Genomic DNA, 15595 nt, shown 5'->3' with positions numbered 1-15595 from the left:
AAGTTGAGCTGAAACGGGCGAAGTATCTTCCGCAGCCCAGCGAAGGAGGGTGAGGAGGCGGAAAGATAGTGAAGCATAGTATAGACATGCATACTATAGTGCAGCAAGGAATGGGAAAGGGAAGCGAGGGTAATAATAATGATATCTTGGGTTTACGTCCCAAAATTAGGATGTGATTATGAGCGACACCGCAAAGGAGGGCTCCGGAAATTTCGACCATCTGGTGCTCTTTGACGTGCACTGACATCGCACAATACACAGGTCTCTACGATTTCGCCTCCATCGAAATGCGACCGCCGCAGCCCGGATCGATAAGGGGTGGGAAAGAGAAGAGGGTTTGAGGAGTGATGTGAGGGCGAGGAAGATGGAAAGCAGGAGGGGGAGAGGGTAAAGCATAGCATAGCCAGGGGAGCTATTCTCGATGCGTCCATCTAATGGACTGTCCATTTCGGCCGCCGCTGATTAGCTGGAGCTCGGCGAGCAGCGCACCCCCTGTTTCCTGTGCAACGTCATTTTGACGTCACGGAAATCTTACGACTCCCGACGCAAATGAGGGGGAGAGAATGCGCTTCAGTGCAACGAAGGCAGCCTCCAGAGATCCGCTTTTGGCCGCGCGAATCTCGAAGGCCGTGAATGAACTCTGATTATGTGATCGCGTTAGCCCTTGAATTAGGATTAATGTGGCCGGCCGTCTAACGCACCTTTGAAGGTCGGTACGCGTACCCTACATCAATCTCGAGCATCTGGAACAACCTCATATGTAGGCACAGACTTGTCAAGTTTGTTAAGTGTTCTGCTACTGTACATTTCCTCCACTTTCTTTCTTCTTATGCTGGGAGTGACCTGTGCGCATTCGGTGCGTCGACGTGGTCATGAGTGCGATGACGTTAGGCTCGCCGCTTTCTCGAGTAACTGAATGCTCTCCGCTGAAGTAGACATATCCATTAGATGGACACATCGAGACTAGCTCCCCAGGTATATAGTATAGCAGGGCGTGGGAAAGGGAAGTGAGGGTGCAGAGGAATGGTTATGGGTGAGGAGGGAGTATAGCAAAAGTGGGCGAACGGAAAGTGGGGGTGAGGAGGAGGGGAGAGGCTAAATGCATAGGGGAGTGAGGGTGAGGAGGAGTGACGTGAGAAGGTTCCTGATGGGAAATAGAAAGGTGGGGGAGTGACACAGCAACTGTCTCTCAGTCGAGTAACTGTCTTTCATCGCTGAGGCTTCCCCTCAGCTCCGCAGTACATTGGCCTTTACGACGTTAAGTGCGATAACGCCACGCATAACTTCTAGAGTTACGCGAGATCGTATCCAAAAGATTTAACTGCTAGCCTTACTTCGTATAACATTACAGTTTGTTGCTATCACATTCATTGCTTTGCCCTTGCGGCGAAACTATGATTTTCTTTTACTGTACAGTCTGCGCCAAAAGTTTAAGGACCATGAGGCATACGAAAAGGCTGAATATTCCTGCTGTTTCAACAGGGAGTCCTCTATTTTGATTTACGGCCTGTTCTAAAACGCGCTAACAACATGTACTTTGCAGCGCTACCGGATATACAGACAGAAAATACTGAGTAATATAATGTTTTTTTCAGAACTAGTGGTCTCTAAACTTTAGACGCCGACTGTATGTTCAGGCTCGGTTCGAGCTCAATAAACAATACTGCACTCTTAAAACATTCATGTTGTACTGCAGGAAGCCACACGTCCTTCTGTTTCCGCTTGCTTGGAACACGTCGGTTAGGACTCGTTGTCTGGCGGGCAGCATACGGTGCAAGAGAACTTTCTTAGCTCAAAGTCACGCAGGTGAAATCAAGGCAAATTAGGAAGCGCACAAAATAAATGCTATGTTAACAATCAGAAGTGTTCTGGCACTTTGTATATTGCGCTTTGCTGTGAAGTCCTCGACCCACATCAACGTTCTCACTCCAGCCACTTCAATGTTTCTCTTCTACAGCTGAAGAAAACGCACTTTCACCATCCAACTGTACGCGCTGTCGCCTGATTGTGAGGCGTGCAAACTATATGGCGCCGGACAATGTCCTCCCATCATCATTTTTACGGGGCTGCGGACGTGCCTTTTCAGTGTGTCATATAATCGCCGCCGTAGAAACCTCGCACGTCGTGAGTGTAAGCAAAACGCTTCCCAAGTAGCTTTTCCCCCCGGTCCCTGCGCCAAGAGGGGGTCACAGCACATCCTACTCGCCACGATAAGGAAAGCGACTTCAAGAACACTCGGCTGAAAGCAAGATTCGTGCACGGCGCGGATGCAACATCGCCGAGGAGTTGAGGGGGTTTTCCCGCAAGCCCCATTTGACTGTGCCGGAGCATTTTTTTTTTTTTTGCGCTTCTCTTTCGCAGTACTTTTTACTTTCCTCTGGTAAAGAACAGTTACGAAGGCAAAGGGGAGGAGAGATGGAGAGTGCGTGCGCCATCGCAGGGGTGCTCCGTTGGGTTTCGAACGAGAGGTGGGGAAGGGGGGGGGGGTGCTTCGACTGGCGAAATGGGTCAGACGGCGCAGGCTGGCCCACTTTCGGCTGCGCGGGGAAATTTCGTGATGCCGCTTTTCGCTCGCGTCGCTGTTTAACGTGGGGTACGCGGGCCGGTCAACAACGAATACGTACTCCGACACTCGCTCCGCGTGTGCGCGTATGCTCGCAGTGCGCTGAACCGGACTCTGTAGGAACTCGCCTGCCGTGGACTACGTTCTGCTGCTCGAGGCATCAGCGGTCGTTCGCCGCGGTTGTTAGACCGAACACGTGAGCTGCGCGAGAGGAGGAAGGCATCACTTTCTACAATCATCCGTCATCGACGCCTGCCAACGTTCCTCTTTCTCCTTTTTTCTGTTAAAGTTATTATAGAAGGAGTTATCACGTCATCCTCAAGTTACGTAGGACTTCATGTTAGCTTCCTCAAATTTCACTTCTTGTAAGGCCATATGAGACCTCCTGGCAAATCAAGAGTATGTTCGACTGAAGATAGTGTTCCGATGACTTGCTAGTTCACGCGGGTGGACTGTCCGCTTGCGCGTCGCGTCGTGTGGTGATCTTGTGGCGAGTTGTGACATTGCCGTATTTGCGGTGTGCCGAGTGCTTGATGTCCACGCGGGCTACTACCACGGCGCGATCAGAGACGCCACTGTGCCCGAGCGACGTGAAGCGGCGTCCGAGGACCGACGACCGGGTTCGTCGACTCCTGAACTGGCGCCCCACGCCGGGAGGACTCGTCACACCCACCGCCTGCTCGTAGCACCGCCTTGCACGCGCGTCTCTGTATCTAGTCGTCACGGATCTCGACGGTCCAGACTCAAAAAGAAGGTGCGTTCTGGAGTATATACTTTGTTATGCATGAAACCCTCACGTGCCTCCGAGTTTTCGCTGCCTTGTGACGCGGCCATTGTTTTGCGCGCACGTACACGCTTTGGTGCGCAAGAAACCTCACGCATGAATTCATCGTGAAAGAGTAAGCAAACAGGCGACCACCTATAGTATGTAGCGCGGAACAGCGTCATGCAAATTACCGCGTGTCGCCTAACTCCTTCGTCCCGCCTAGCCGTTCCAGCTGTATTTCTTACAATTTCTTACATCAGGTCATTGCAATGCTTTCTGAGTCAGCAGTTAGATAATGTTATTCAGGACAGAAAAACAAAAGACCCTTTCAAAGCTTTGTTTAGCAAAAAAAAAAAGTGACCCGCTTCCTCATATTGGCGCCGGTTCACTGGTGTACGTACGTGCCTTGCACAGAAGAGAAAATAAATCAATATTTATCAACGCAGCAGTAGGAACACTTATTCTAGGGCTCAAATGGGCAACGCGACACCGTAGGCCTAGCAAATGAGCTCCAGCAGGGCTCGAGGTTCTCTGTGGTGCAACGTGACCTACTACTACAGATATGTTGAAGATGACGTGTTTAGAGGAACAGTGCCGTTAGATGGATGCTGGCACTCCAGCGTGACATAAGATATCGTCGGTGGGGCATGGCATTCGGAGCATCTGTTGCCATAAGAGACAGAGATCAAGTAATTCATATACAGTGTAAACAGATAGTAATTTGTCTGAAAGTGTCTCAAGGGAAAGGTATTTTTCTTTGAAGAAAGATAGTGCAGGTAGCCTGTACTTGAAACGGCACCACTCATAACAAATAAGAGTGCCTGTAATCTTTCGCAGCATGTGACGCTCTCTGTTGGACGCCTCACTGAGCCAGAAAGTGAGCTAGTTATCGGCTAGCAACGTGAGTGCGATCATCTGTCGGCAGTGAGGCGTGACAAGGCATCCAGATCAGCCTTATCATCTGTGGTGCGGTGGTGACAGGGATTTGGGTCAGGGTTCGATGTGGTTCGCGTTGAATGTTGAAGATGACATTGATAAGTCCTACAGGCGTCCTCCGAGTCTTTTTAAGGCGAAAGCTTTAGATGCCGCATCAAACGCGAAAATTGACGACGGCGGCGTTAACACGAGAGATGCAAAGAATCATCATCACGTGATTACATCACCATATGACGTCATCATGACGTCCCATATACCCAAAATTCGTGAAATCATCCCATGACATCATTGCTTGGTCAAAGGTGGGCCGATCTCGGAGGCATTGCAAAACCACGTTAGCTGAAGAAAGAAAGCTTTCGGGGGAGGGGGGGGCGGGCGCTGGAGGTTCAGTACATCGAGTTAGAAGAAAAACAAGGAGATGGCTTTCGCCTTCGAGTCTACTGAGACGGACGCATAAGGAACCCTGTGAGATTTTATGACGTTCGTGTTGGGCCTTTGCTATGGCCGCCTCCTCACCCTTACTGGGGTTAAAGGGCTGTGATTGAGGATGTCTAGCTGTGCTGGTTATCCGTAATTGCAGATACGGCCGGATTACTAAGCCTAGCCTCAGGGAGCGCCTGTGTAATAGACCGTATCCGTGGAATGGGGTCTATACCCGGGAGAAGGTTTCAATGATTCGTGGTGTTTCCTAGCGAGCAATGTCCTTCAATCATTCCACCTTGACATGTAACATGTGTGTAAATTAGAACATATACAAAACAGAACAGATAAGGCTCTGAAGCCTTGTCTGTCCTGTTCCAAGCATTAAAATTGGATGCCCTCGCTCCTGTGCTGGTTCTTTTACGCTTTTATATAGCGCGTGATCCTAGGCCTCTTTACAACCATAATACATCCTGACCCTGTTATGGTAATCATTGGTCCTCGCTAACGCCACATAAAAAGACATGGCGCTCTTTGGCCACACCTGGCGCTTGCGCCCACAAAAATCCACTAATCATCGTATGTTAGTTCTCGTAAGTTTCCTTGCTAGGAGCAAAGGGAGGGGGGTTCAAGAAGTATTTACAGTGGAGGAAATGAACAACGTAAGCTTTTTTTCTATCTCCAGCCTTATCCATTTGAAGGAGAGAGGGAAAAAGAAATGCTTATTTTAGAACAACCAACGAGGTCAACTGAAGGTTTACAAAAAAATAAACCTCTAAACTCTTACTCCACTCAGCTCAGAAGTACGAGGAAAAGTAGGAAAAGAGGGATGTGAGGTGTAATCATGAGAACAGGAACTAACCCATGAATATATATGAACTCTGGTACCGAAAGCCAAGTCATATCTTTGAAAGTAAGTCATCGGTTGCAAAAGAATAAAAAGAGTAAGAGTGCGCTCACCATTTTTTTTTGTTTTTTTTTGTTTGTTTTTTTATGCCCTGCCGAAGGCCCAGTAACATTTCTTCACTCAACGGTCGGTCGCCAATCAACGCTAACAAAGCGATTAGTGCGCTCAGTTAAAAGTGATATTGTAGCGTATTGAAGCGGGGAAACACAAACACTCATTTATTGTAGGCGAACTTGTGCCCAGATAACTAGGTGCAAAATCAAGGAGTCCGCTATAGCGTTCCACACATCAAAGTGTCCGTTCGACGAACGCACTTCTTCCCAAGGCTCGCAGGTCAACCCACTGTCTCGTGGCCGTGCGCGAGAGGCACGTGTTGCGCGGCCACAAGAGGCGCCAGCAGGCGCCAGGCTTTGCGGACGCTAACCCAGCGGCCCGCTGGCTTCTTGGTAGAGAAGACTTACTCTCGGGAGTCTCTGTGGCAATATGGCGGATAAGCAACAACTATATGCACAAACGTCTCGTGCACTTTGCAAAAATCATATTCTGGTGAAATTTTTTTCATTCTTCTCATATAAAGCAAATGGTGCGAAATTTCTGAAAGGCAGCCTTGCACGCCGCTTAAGCGTAACCATATAAAACGTTTAGGGTGACCCTGAGCTTATGTTGAATAATAAAACCTTTCAGGATCCTTGAGTACTGGGAATTGAAGAGCGTGCTCTTGCACCGCTGTTCATTCCGAAGTTTCAAAAAGACTAACCATAGTAGATTACCTGAAAGTGAAACCGATATTGTGATTTCTTCTTTTATAGAAGCTATCGTTCTTATCAGTCCCCTTCTGCACACTTTATCAGATTTCGTTTATTAAAAGCACCCTCTGAAATTTCAATGCGAGGGGTGGAAGAAGCGTAAGCCTGACTTGAACAGTCTGCAAAGAATGGCGCTCACAGATTACGAGAATAAACTTGAAATATCAGTTGTGCTGGTTCTATAGAAGTCGCTTTTCTCAGTCCACGCGCGCAGAAATACTAGACGCAAACACGAAATACAATACATGTACAAACACAACAATGTACAAATGTACACGTTGTACAACAATACAACAATGTAAATGTACAAATAGAACAAGCGAGACCTGTGTGCCATACGAACTAGCCACAGTTGAGATTATCCTCAAACAACACTAGTATGACTTGTAAAAGACATCGTTTAAAGACAAATAGAAAACCAAATAATAAAAGAACGAAATTACATTAGCAGCAGCGCTTCGCGACGATATGAATGTTTCGGGAACGCTGTTCCATAACAGTTCTCGCAATCTGCTCACGTGATTCATTTCTTGAAAATTTCTCTTATAAGCAACCTCCGTGCTGTAAGCACATGCTTGCACTCTGTGATATGACGCCTGTTCTCCAACGTCGAAGTCAACGTGCTGCTGTGATCGAATAATGGTTCATCGGAGGCGCTGCCCCTTAATTGTGTCAACGGGAATCTTCAACCCAATGCACTTTGCATAGACGAATAGCTCGAATAACTTAAGCGTGTCTACCATCTTAAAAGGTCGTTACGAAAACCCGTGCAACGACCTTGACAACACAGCATGAATCCCAACGTTTGCAGGCTCGCCCACTGGCCGCCATCGTAAGCTATTTTCTCCTCCTATTTTTTTTCTCAAGTTATGCGTAAAGCTTCAACATCTAAGTCGGGCAATATTCTCACGTGTCATGAAAGGGAAATTCGAAGCACCTCCCTATATTTTGCATTCTTATCATCACTTGTACGCGTGGCGAAAGAACGACCTTAAAAGACCTTGCCGACACTTGAGCACGTCGTCGTGCTCATCAAAAATTTACGCTATCGTCCGCCACGTGCAGACTGTAGTTGCGTCTTTGCGCAGATAATGCAATTCAGCTATTCAGATCTCATTGCAAAACACGCGTTTGAATGCCTAAATATGCCCGTCAAAATATGAGACACGCGGAATTTTACGCCCGCCAGCACACGCTGTAAAAGATCTGTTTACGGCATTTTGGTAAGATCCCGCCTTTTCCCAGCATTCGAAGTTTCTTGTCCTAAAGTGCACAGCGGCATCTCAAAACTTAGAGCACGTATCAGTTCCATGGTGCACGCAGACGCCTCGGAGTCTTTAGTAGCGCGTTCACAAAGGCCTTGGCTACTAGGTGAAACCGTGCATCTGCAGAACTCGTTGATGATGCTTCTTGAAGCTATGTGACCCATCTGCTGAACAGTTCATCGAGTCTCAATTGCGACGAAGAAGGTCACGAAAAAGTGTGTGTAAAAAGCAGTATACGCACTAATTTCGCAATCATTTTTGAACTCCGATGTTTTAAAAGTAAAGTACTGAAAGCAGATACTTCATTTATTTATCTAACGGTCAAACGTTCGCAACTTCACGTATGAAGATAGCAGGACTGGGTCAGGCTGGCAGAAAAGGAGACGCTTTGCATGAGAGCGACAAGGAGTCTTTCAAGATCTCGAACTACCGTAAGCCTTTAAGTGTTGTAAGCGCATGATCGGCATGTCATAACCGAAAGGCTACTAGGGTACACCAGGTTTCAAGTAGAGTTCTTAGCACCGTTCTGTCGAGTTTACGCCGGAAGTTCCTTTGAAGCGTGACGCGTATCTCGGGCACAAAGTGTCCCGCGTTGCCGACAGCAGAGTGAGAGCAGCGTGCGTGGCAGCTTCCTTCCGGTGAAAGTGATGCCACGCGAGCTCCGGCGGCGCCGACCGGAGTCTTCAGTCATGCATGGCCGGCCAGTGCCGGGTGTGTGTGCCACTTTTGGGAACGCGGGAAAATGCTGATGAGATGGGGCCGCACGCACACAAGTGACGCGCTAATGGGAATGCGCTCGTATAAGCACGGCGTTGCGAGGAGCTGTTTCGATCATATTCGAGTGACCAACCGACGCCATCTAGTAAGGATGACGACGGGACAACAATCAAGATACAAATTACGGACGGGTGCAATTACGTGTGAAAAAAAAAAACAAGAAAGGTGTTTGATGGCATACAATACAGAAAGAGGGAAGAAGAAAAGAAATGTATGGCAGGAAGATTAACAACACTTTGTTCATTTTCCTAGCATATTTACACGTAGATTGCAAGTTGGTAGAGCGAATTATAGTGAGAGAGAAGAGTGTGGGACATTAGACATTAAAGTGGAGTCGGGCGAAAAATAAATGAAATGAAAATTTTAAAAATATCTATGCCCTGCCTGCACCACCTAAGTATCACAGGCCAAAATCGATAAATTAGATAAAAGAACAAAATGTACTAAAATTTCGATTAAAATGAAAAATAAAAAATAAAAAAATTTGATCCCACCACCTAGCGAAACCACCTCCAAGGGAAATATTCTCTAGGTTACATACTACTGTTTCTCTTCATCTTGACTTACAACTGTTTTTATACAATGGATCTCCGATGGGCTCATCTTGACATAACAAGTCTTCCATTCTTTTCTTTTCCTCTTGTCTCTCTTGTGTACTTTTCCCGTTCTTTGTTGGGTCCCAATGTTGGAGAGACGGCTCCGTGTTGCGCTTGTCCTTTATTCTGTCCTTTTGAGACTTACTGTAAAACTCATCAAATTGATTAGTGACTGAACAGGATTTGATTGAATACAAGTCAGTTGTTAACTTGTTACAGCTTTTCTTTTTTTATGACTTTTAGTTACTACCCCGGCTCCTAGTAGATATGCACTGTACGTGCAAGAGAGATGTCACCGGTGGAAATAAGGGTGGACATGAATCTCCATGGGGGATGGGGAGTTTAGCCGCAGCCCCCCCCCCCCTCCCCCGTTCTCCTCACCCCACGCGTGTGAGCGCCTATATAGTTGAGAAAATATACAGTCGGAAAAATGGGTTCGTGTGCGAGATACGCGAGTACCGAATAGTCCTGAGCTCATCATGCGAGGTTACTGAACATTGAACTCATACAAAGGACCTACGTCTTTAGTCAGGGGAGTGAACGCTGATGGTAATCACGTTGCTGATAGGAAATATTGTCGAGTTCTTTCGGCCATGTAAATTAAGCGTCGTTTCAGTCGTGTCTTTGCTGGGATACCTGGTTATTTGTTCTGGTGGCGTACAGAGTTCTCGTGGGAACGTTCCACTACAATCAGTGCGTAAGAACCTTTAAAGAGCTGCTGCTGGCGATAGTTACAGCAGTTACGTCACACAGCAAGGTTAGCGCCCCTGTCAGATCGTTTCAGATTTTACGTATTCTGCTGAAGCCTAAAGAATGAGGTGGTTATTTGAACAACTGCGTCGGGATCTTTAAGCATGCTGCAGCGCCCCTACGTGCGGCTCAACTACTATATTCGAGGAGGTTGTAACTGCGCGAAAAAAAAAAGGGGGAGGGGGACGTCATATTTTTTCACAGTTTTAACCTTACTCAAACTATGAACCAACTAGCTCGCAAGAACGCCCTACTAAAGTATATTCGGAAGAAACTAACGAAAACCTATCGCCGCTCGGCGCTTTATCCACATTCACATTTCGCGGCAAAACAGGAGGCTATAAATATGCGTTTGGGAGTGTCGACCTAAACCACACTGAGTAAACCATGCACATGCACCATATTTACTAAGCCCAACCCTACGGTTTGGAGTGTTCGGCACTGGGATTTACTACATTCAACGACAAAGAAAAAGAAACGCGTTCGCTAAAGCCAACCGGGTCGTAAGCGTCTCTCCCAGTCGCGCGGGTACTTTCGTCTGGGGAAATCACGCTGATGACCCTCCGTTATGTACGCGCGTAGGCTGGTTTAAGAATAATACAACACCACAGCCTGTCCACAGTTAGGTATGCTTGAACTATGGCGGAAGTGTGTGAAAATGCAAAAGAGAAGTGGCATTCGAGCGGAAACGCTGGATTTGGGCGGGAGAGCCCGGCTTGCCTTAGGACATGTCTTGACGTCGTAGTTGTTCTTCTTTTAGAAAATAAAGCACACAAAACAAGACCGGAAAGAAGTGTCTGCATGACTGCAGGGAATACCATGTCAGATGTGATTTGCAGGCCTGTCCTTTTGCTCAGTCAACAGTGCGCTCTAAACAAACTCGCTCAGCCGCCACAGTTATTGTCTCTCCACACGCTAACAGATGACTTCCTTAAACGAAGCTGACATGTTGGCTTGAGGACAATTATTCAGATCTCACTGTAATTGAAAGTAGAAGCAAAAGGCACAAGGCAAAAGGCACAAGGCAAATATATTACAAGTGCTGATGACTTTCTAGTCTACTATGGATGGCGAGAACAAAAAGAAAAAGATACTCACTAGAAAATCTGCAACGGAAAGAGAAACACGGTTCTGTCTGACGAGAAGAAAGCGCATGCAATTTTGGGTGAACACGGTATTCTGGCCGTTTAGCACGACGCCGCGGGCTCGACTCCCAGCCATCGCGGAAGCATTTCAGGTATTTAGGACTTCAAAAACGCGGTACTCACGAATTTTTATATGCATTTATATTTAAATCAATGTTAAAGTAGCCCGAGTCGTTAAGTTTAACTCTTATCACACCAGCACGTCGTCTCTCATAGACCGAAATGCTGCCTCTGGGAAGCCTATAACTTTCGACATTTACCAAATAAACAAAGTGTGCTCTGTTCTCATATTCGAGAGACATGCATTAAAGGAGATTCATACGGTTTCCTACTAAATTTACTGGACAAACGCTGCGCTCTTATAGTTCGACTATACTATACGGCTTCGATAGCCTGTCCACGCCTACTAAATGTTCCTTAGGTTCGAACAGCCCCTCTGTTTTTATTTACCAGGCTTTCTCTGGATTTAGTGACGGAAAAATATTGAAACAATCATTTCTTTTCTAATCTCATGAAGGCTGCAACAGTCTGCGCACATGTACGTTAATTGCGAGTTGACGTACATATATGTATAGTACAATAGCATGTTCAATGCAATTCAAGGTCACAAGGTTCTTTGAAGCCAACAGGACGAAGCTCAATAGATACGTGTACAACACCCATTACTCCCGCTTTCTGCTCCAGTAGATAGGCCTGTTGCCGTGCACTGGTTGAACAGGAAAGAACATCTGGCAGTCTAAACGGAGCCCATCACTACATCATGCCTCATAATGGGATCGTGATTTGGATCCTTAGAACACAAGATTATAAGTAATCTTAACTAAAATGCGCTCCTGAGCTAGTTGGTGCGCAGTTCATAAAAAAAAAGGGCACGACAAGAAAACACGGACACGAAGGACAGTTGGAGTAAATTAGTTTGGCGGCCGTCCTGTCCTTCACGTCCATGTTTTCTTGGTGCCTTTCTTTTTTAGAGGACCTAGCAGCGAGACCTTCTCGTTTATCTTCCAAGCATTTCCGCACCCGTCCTTATATGTTTTTTTAATCATAAGAAACTGTGGTTTAAAAAATAAAACTCCTAAGAAATCGATGGTTCTGGATCAAGCTAAGAGCTATATTGGATACAGATGATATCGGAGCATAAGTTAACTTATGATACGGGAAAATTAACAGTCAGGATAATTAATGAAAATTACTTGAATGAGTTCACTGAAAGGGCAGACACTTTTCTAGTGAGCAGCTTTTAGATCAGCTAGGGTCATAGCGGCACCTCGCGGAGCAGATCTGCACCACGCGCTTCACACTACGTTGCCTCTGAGATTCGGTTTCGCAGCGCGACGAAACACAAAGTTACCTCAAGGAATACATCAGGGTACACGAACGCAGACCTTCGAGTGCCGCTACCACACACCTAAGTGAAATAATTAGGATCGCATGCAGATTGGATAAGCAATCTTAGTTTTAACTACCGCAAACGCTATCATCAGATTTCGTTGCAGTATATTAAATTTATAGGAGGCATTGGGAAATGCCGGCACCATAATCAGAAAAGCACGCTGTTAGACGAGTTAAGGGCTTTTTCCAGTATGAGCATGAACGGTTGAACGGAAAACGGCCAGCGCGGTGGTTGGTCTCTTGGAACGGACAGCCGCAATGGTCGCGCGGCCCAGCGACCAACGCAGGCGGCGCCGCGTTCACAACACGCTGCAAGAAGCCGGTTATAAGAAGCGCGCGCGCGCACGCGTTGGGTGTCGCGCTCGCTGTGCACGCATGCGTGTACCACGGGCGGTCGGAGACGGCCACCGACCACGCTTCCGTGGTCAGGAAGATTCCTCCTCGGCGACGACTGCGTAGTTCTCGAGTGCGCGGCCTTCTCGACACGGGGTCGCCGAACTGGGTTAGTGGAAATCCCGAGATCGCCGGAGCGTTGTACCCACCGACAAGGCGGACACGCACCGACAGTTCTTTAAGAAAAAAAAATTGAAAAAGCAAACAAAGATGAGCCAACGTCAGTCTTCGCCCAACACCCACGCCTTTTAGTGACTATATCTTTCGGAGACTATTCTTTATGTTTGGTCGTTTGTTCCGCTGACGCTTCCGGCATGGACGGTAACAAAAGTGGTCGTTCAGGCGTTGTCGTCGCCTTGTGCATTCTGACGAGCGCTTCGTAACTCTGTGCTTTGCTGAGCAGGTGCAACCCCGGTGGTTACGAACGCGTAAAGCGCGTTCAGAACGTGCCTCCAAAGAGTAGAAGCTTAAGCACCGTTAGGTTAAAGAAAAATGCACTTGCGGTGTGTTTCATTGTATATAGACCACAATTTGCATTGCGAGAAACTCTAAGCGGCAGCCATCTTTGGCAGCGGGCCGCTAACCGGGTAGAACGAATGACTACGTCATTCTAGCTCACGCTTGACATGCCGAAAGCGAAGGTCAACGTGTGAGCTAAGTCGTCTTGATATCTGCGTGCTCTTCATGTGTTTATTTGACCTTCTTTATGTGGTCAGCGTGTGCGTGAATATGCAAGCGTGCACAATTCTCATTCAAATAGTGAGAGAAAAATACGTACCTATAGATAGATAGATAGATAGATAGATAGATAGATAGATAGATAGATAGATAGATAGATAGATAGATAGATAGATAGATAGATAGATAGATAGATAGATAGATAGATAGATAGATAGATAGATAGATAGATAGATAGATAGATAGATAGATAGATAGATAGATAGCACCTTCTTGCCTAGAGCTGTGCTAAGGGTGACAGTGTACGTGCAACGATGTCAGACTACATCATATGCGATAATACCTTACTTCCTATCTCTTGTGCAGCGTGCCATGACCTTTGTCCCGCCGTTCCTGGTCACCCTGCTGCTGCCACTGTTCCTGCTGTCCACCTCTTCACTCGTGATGTGCCTCTTCTCGTCAAACAGCGGCAATGCCTCGCTCTCCACTCTAGTAACGGCCAACATGTCGGTGCCGGAGTTTCTCTCCGAAGCTCCCGCCCGCCTACGGGCGCGTCGAGCCGTCTCCTTCCCGGGTCGCAGCAGCGCGCGACGAGGGACCGAGTACAGTCCAGTGTCCAGTACCATGCAGGCCAGGCGGATACCCACCCCCGAGGAGCTACACGCGCTGCGCCGCCTTGTCTTTGAGAACGGCCTGCAGGACGAGATCGCGCAGGAGGTCCAGGGACGGCAGGTCAACTACCCAGTTGGAGGCGAGCGCTTTTCTTATATGAGTACTCTTAGCAGCGAAATCGGCTGCCATGCCTAAGCTGGAAGACGACAGCGTAGTGCCCGATATAACCTTCGCAGTGTTAACGTGTCCAGAAAAAAAAAAAAAAAACGATGTGGAAATGCAAGGTAGTACATATTGGAATCTCGGCAGATCAATTTTGAGGGCTCGTTTTTCTTTGCTAGACACAACATTAAGTAAAACTAACAGACAAGAAATCCAAGGAAAGTATAGGGGATGTTATTTTGTAGTAATTATGATGTAAACGTGAAAAAAGTAAAGTGGGCGAAAAGATATCTTGTCGCTGATAGGGACTGAATGTGCGACCTCCGAATAACGCGTCCCATGCTCTACCAACTGAACTACAGCGGCGGTCATCCCCCCGTCCACTTTATGGGGTATACATGCGCATATTAAACTTGGGAGTGTAAGTCAACGCCGCTAGTAGCCATGACGGCGTGTGTGGAACACTATTTTCCTTCCTGCTGCCGTCCTGAAGCACGTGGTCTTTCTACGAGCTGGCAACTGGGCAATAATCTCTAGTATACTACCTTAAGTCATTCAATCTGCCAGGAAGAGACCCTCGCTATGAAGGAACGAAGAAAGGGCAATCTTAAGGACTCGTTTTTCTTTGCTTGACAGAACATTAATTAGAACTAACAGACAAGAAAGCCAAGGGAAGTATAGGGGATGTTAAAGAGCGTTCCACACTCGCCGTCATGGCTACTAGCGGCAATCTGTTAGTCAGTGCCGCTAGTGATGGCTACTAGCGGCGTTGACTAACACTGCCAATTTTAAAATGCGCATATATACCCCATAAAGTGGACGGGAGAATGACCGCCGCTGTAGCACAGTTGGTAGAGCATCGGACGCGTTATTCGAAGGTCGCAGGTTCGGTCCCTGCCAGCGGCAAGTTATCTTTTCGTCCACTTTACTTTCTTCACATTTACACCATAATTACTACAAAATAACATCCCCTATACTTTCCTTGGCTTTCTTGTCTGTTAGTTCTAATTAATATTGGAATCTCGCCACATGGCTGCTATCTAGCAGGCACACTGCTCTCCTAATACAGATCTTCCATCCATATCCCTTCTACTTTAAAGGGGTGGTGCCACCAAATTTGTGGCTTGCGCGTTCTTTGCTGTAAGCGTTTCCTATAGCTCCAGGAAGCATGATGCGCACACCAAGATTCAGGTATTCTCGCTAAATAATTTAATGTCGCCTTTTGATGGGAACAACTTTCGGTTTCGGTTTCTGGGCGCCGAGGTTGGGCAGTGACGTAGAAGTGTAGGGGGCTTGGTCACGTGACCACACAAGGCTGTGACGCACTTAGCCAGAAAGCGATCGAAACTCGGCGAGTGATGTAGCAACCGATGCTTTACCGGCACTATAGTGAACTAGAATATATTCTAGTTCACTACAGCCGGTAC

General features: G+C 47.1%; 1 protein-coding gene across 1 annotated transcript; it reads left to right on the top strand.

Annotated features, from left to right (window-relative positions):
- Window positions 1–2972: 2972 nt before the first annotated feature.
- On the top strand, window positions 2973–14201 carry LOC119393911 (uncharacterized). Its single transcript, XM_037661105.2, has 2 exons — window positions 2973–3317; window positions 13761–14201. The coding sequence occupies exon 2, from the start codon at window positions 13767–13769 to the stop codon at window positions 14199–14201; it is 435 nt and encodes a 144-aa protein (XP_037517033.1). The 5' UTR covers window positions 2973–3317; window positions 13761–13766.
- The last annotated feature ends 1394 nt before the right edge of the window (window positions 14202–15595 follow it).

Source organism: Rhipicephalus sanguineus, chromosome 5 (assembly GCF_013339695.2).
Source record: "Rhipicephalus sanguineus isolate Rsan-2018 chromosome 5, BIME_Rsan_1.4, whole genome shotgun sequence".
Classification (NCBI taxonomy): domain Eukaryota; kingdom Metazoa; phylum Arthropoda; class Arachnida; order Ixodida; family Ixodidae; genus Rhipicephalus; species Rhipicephalus sanguineus.
Note: the sequence above shows the minus strand (reverse complement) of the source record. Positions and strands in the feature narration are given on the sequence as shown.

Coding starts and splice junctions, on each gene's coding strand:
- LOC119393911 (XM_037661105.2), top strand. CDS start 13,767: ATGACCTTTGTCCCGCCGTTCCTGGTCACCCTGCTGCTGCCACTGTTC.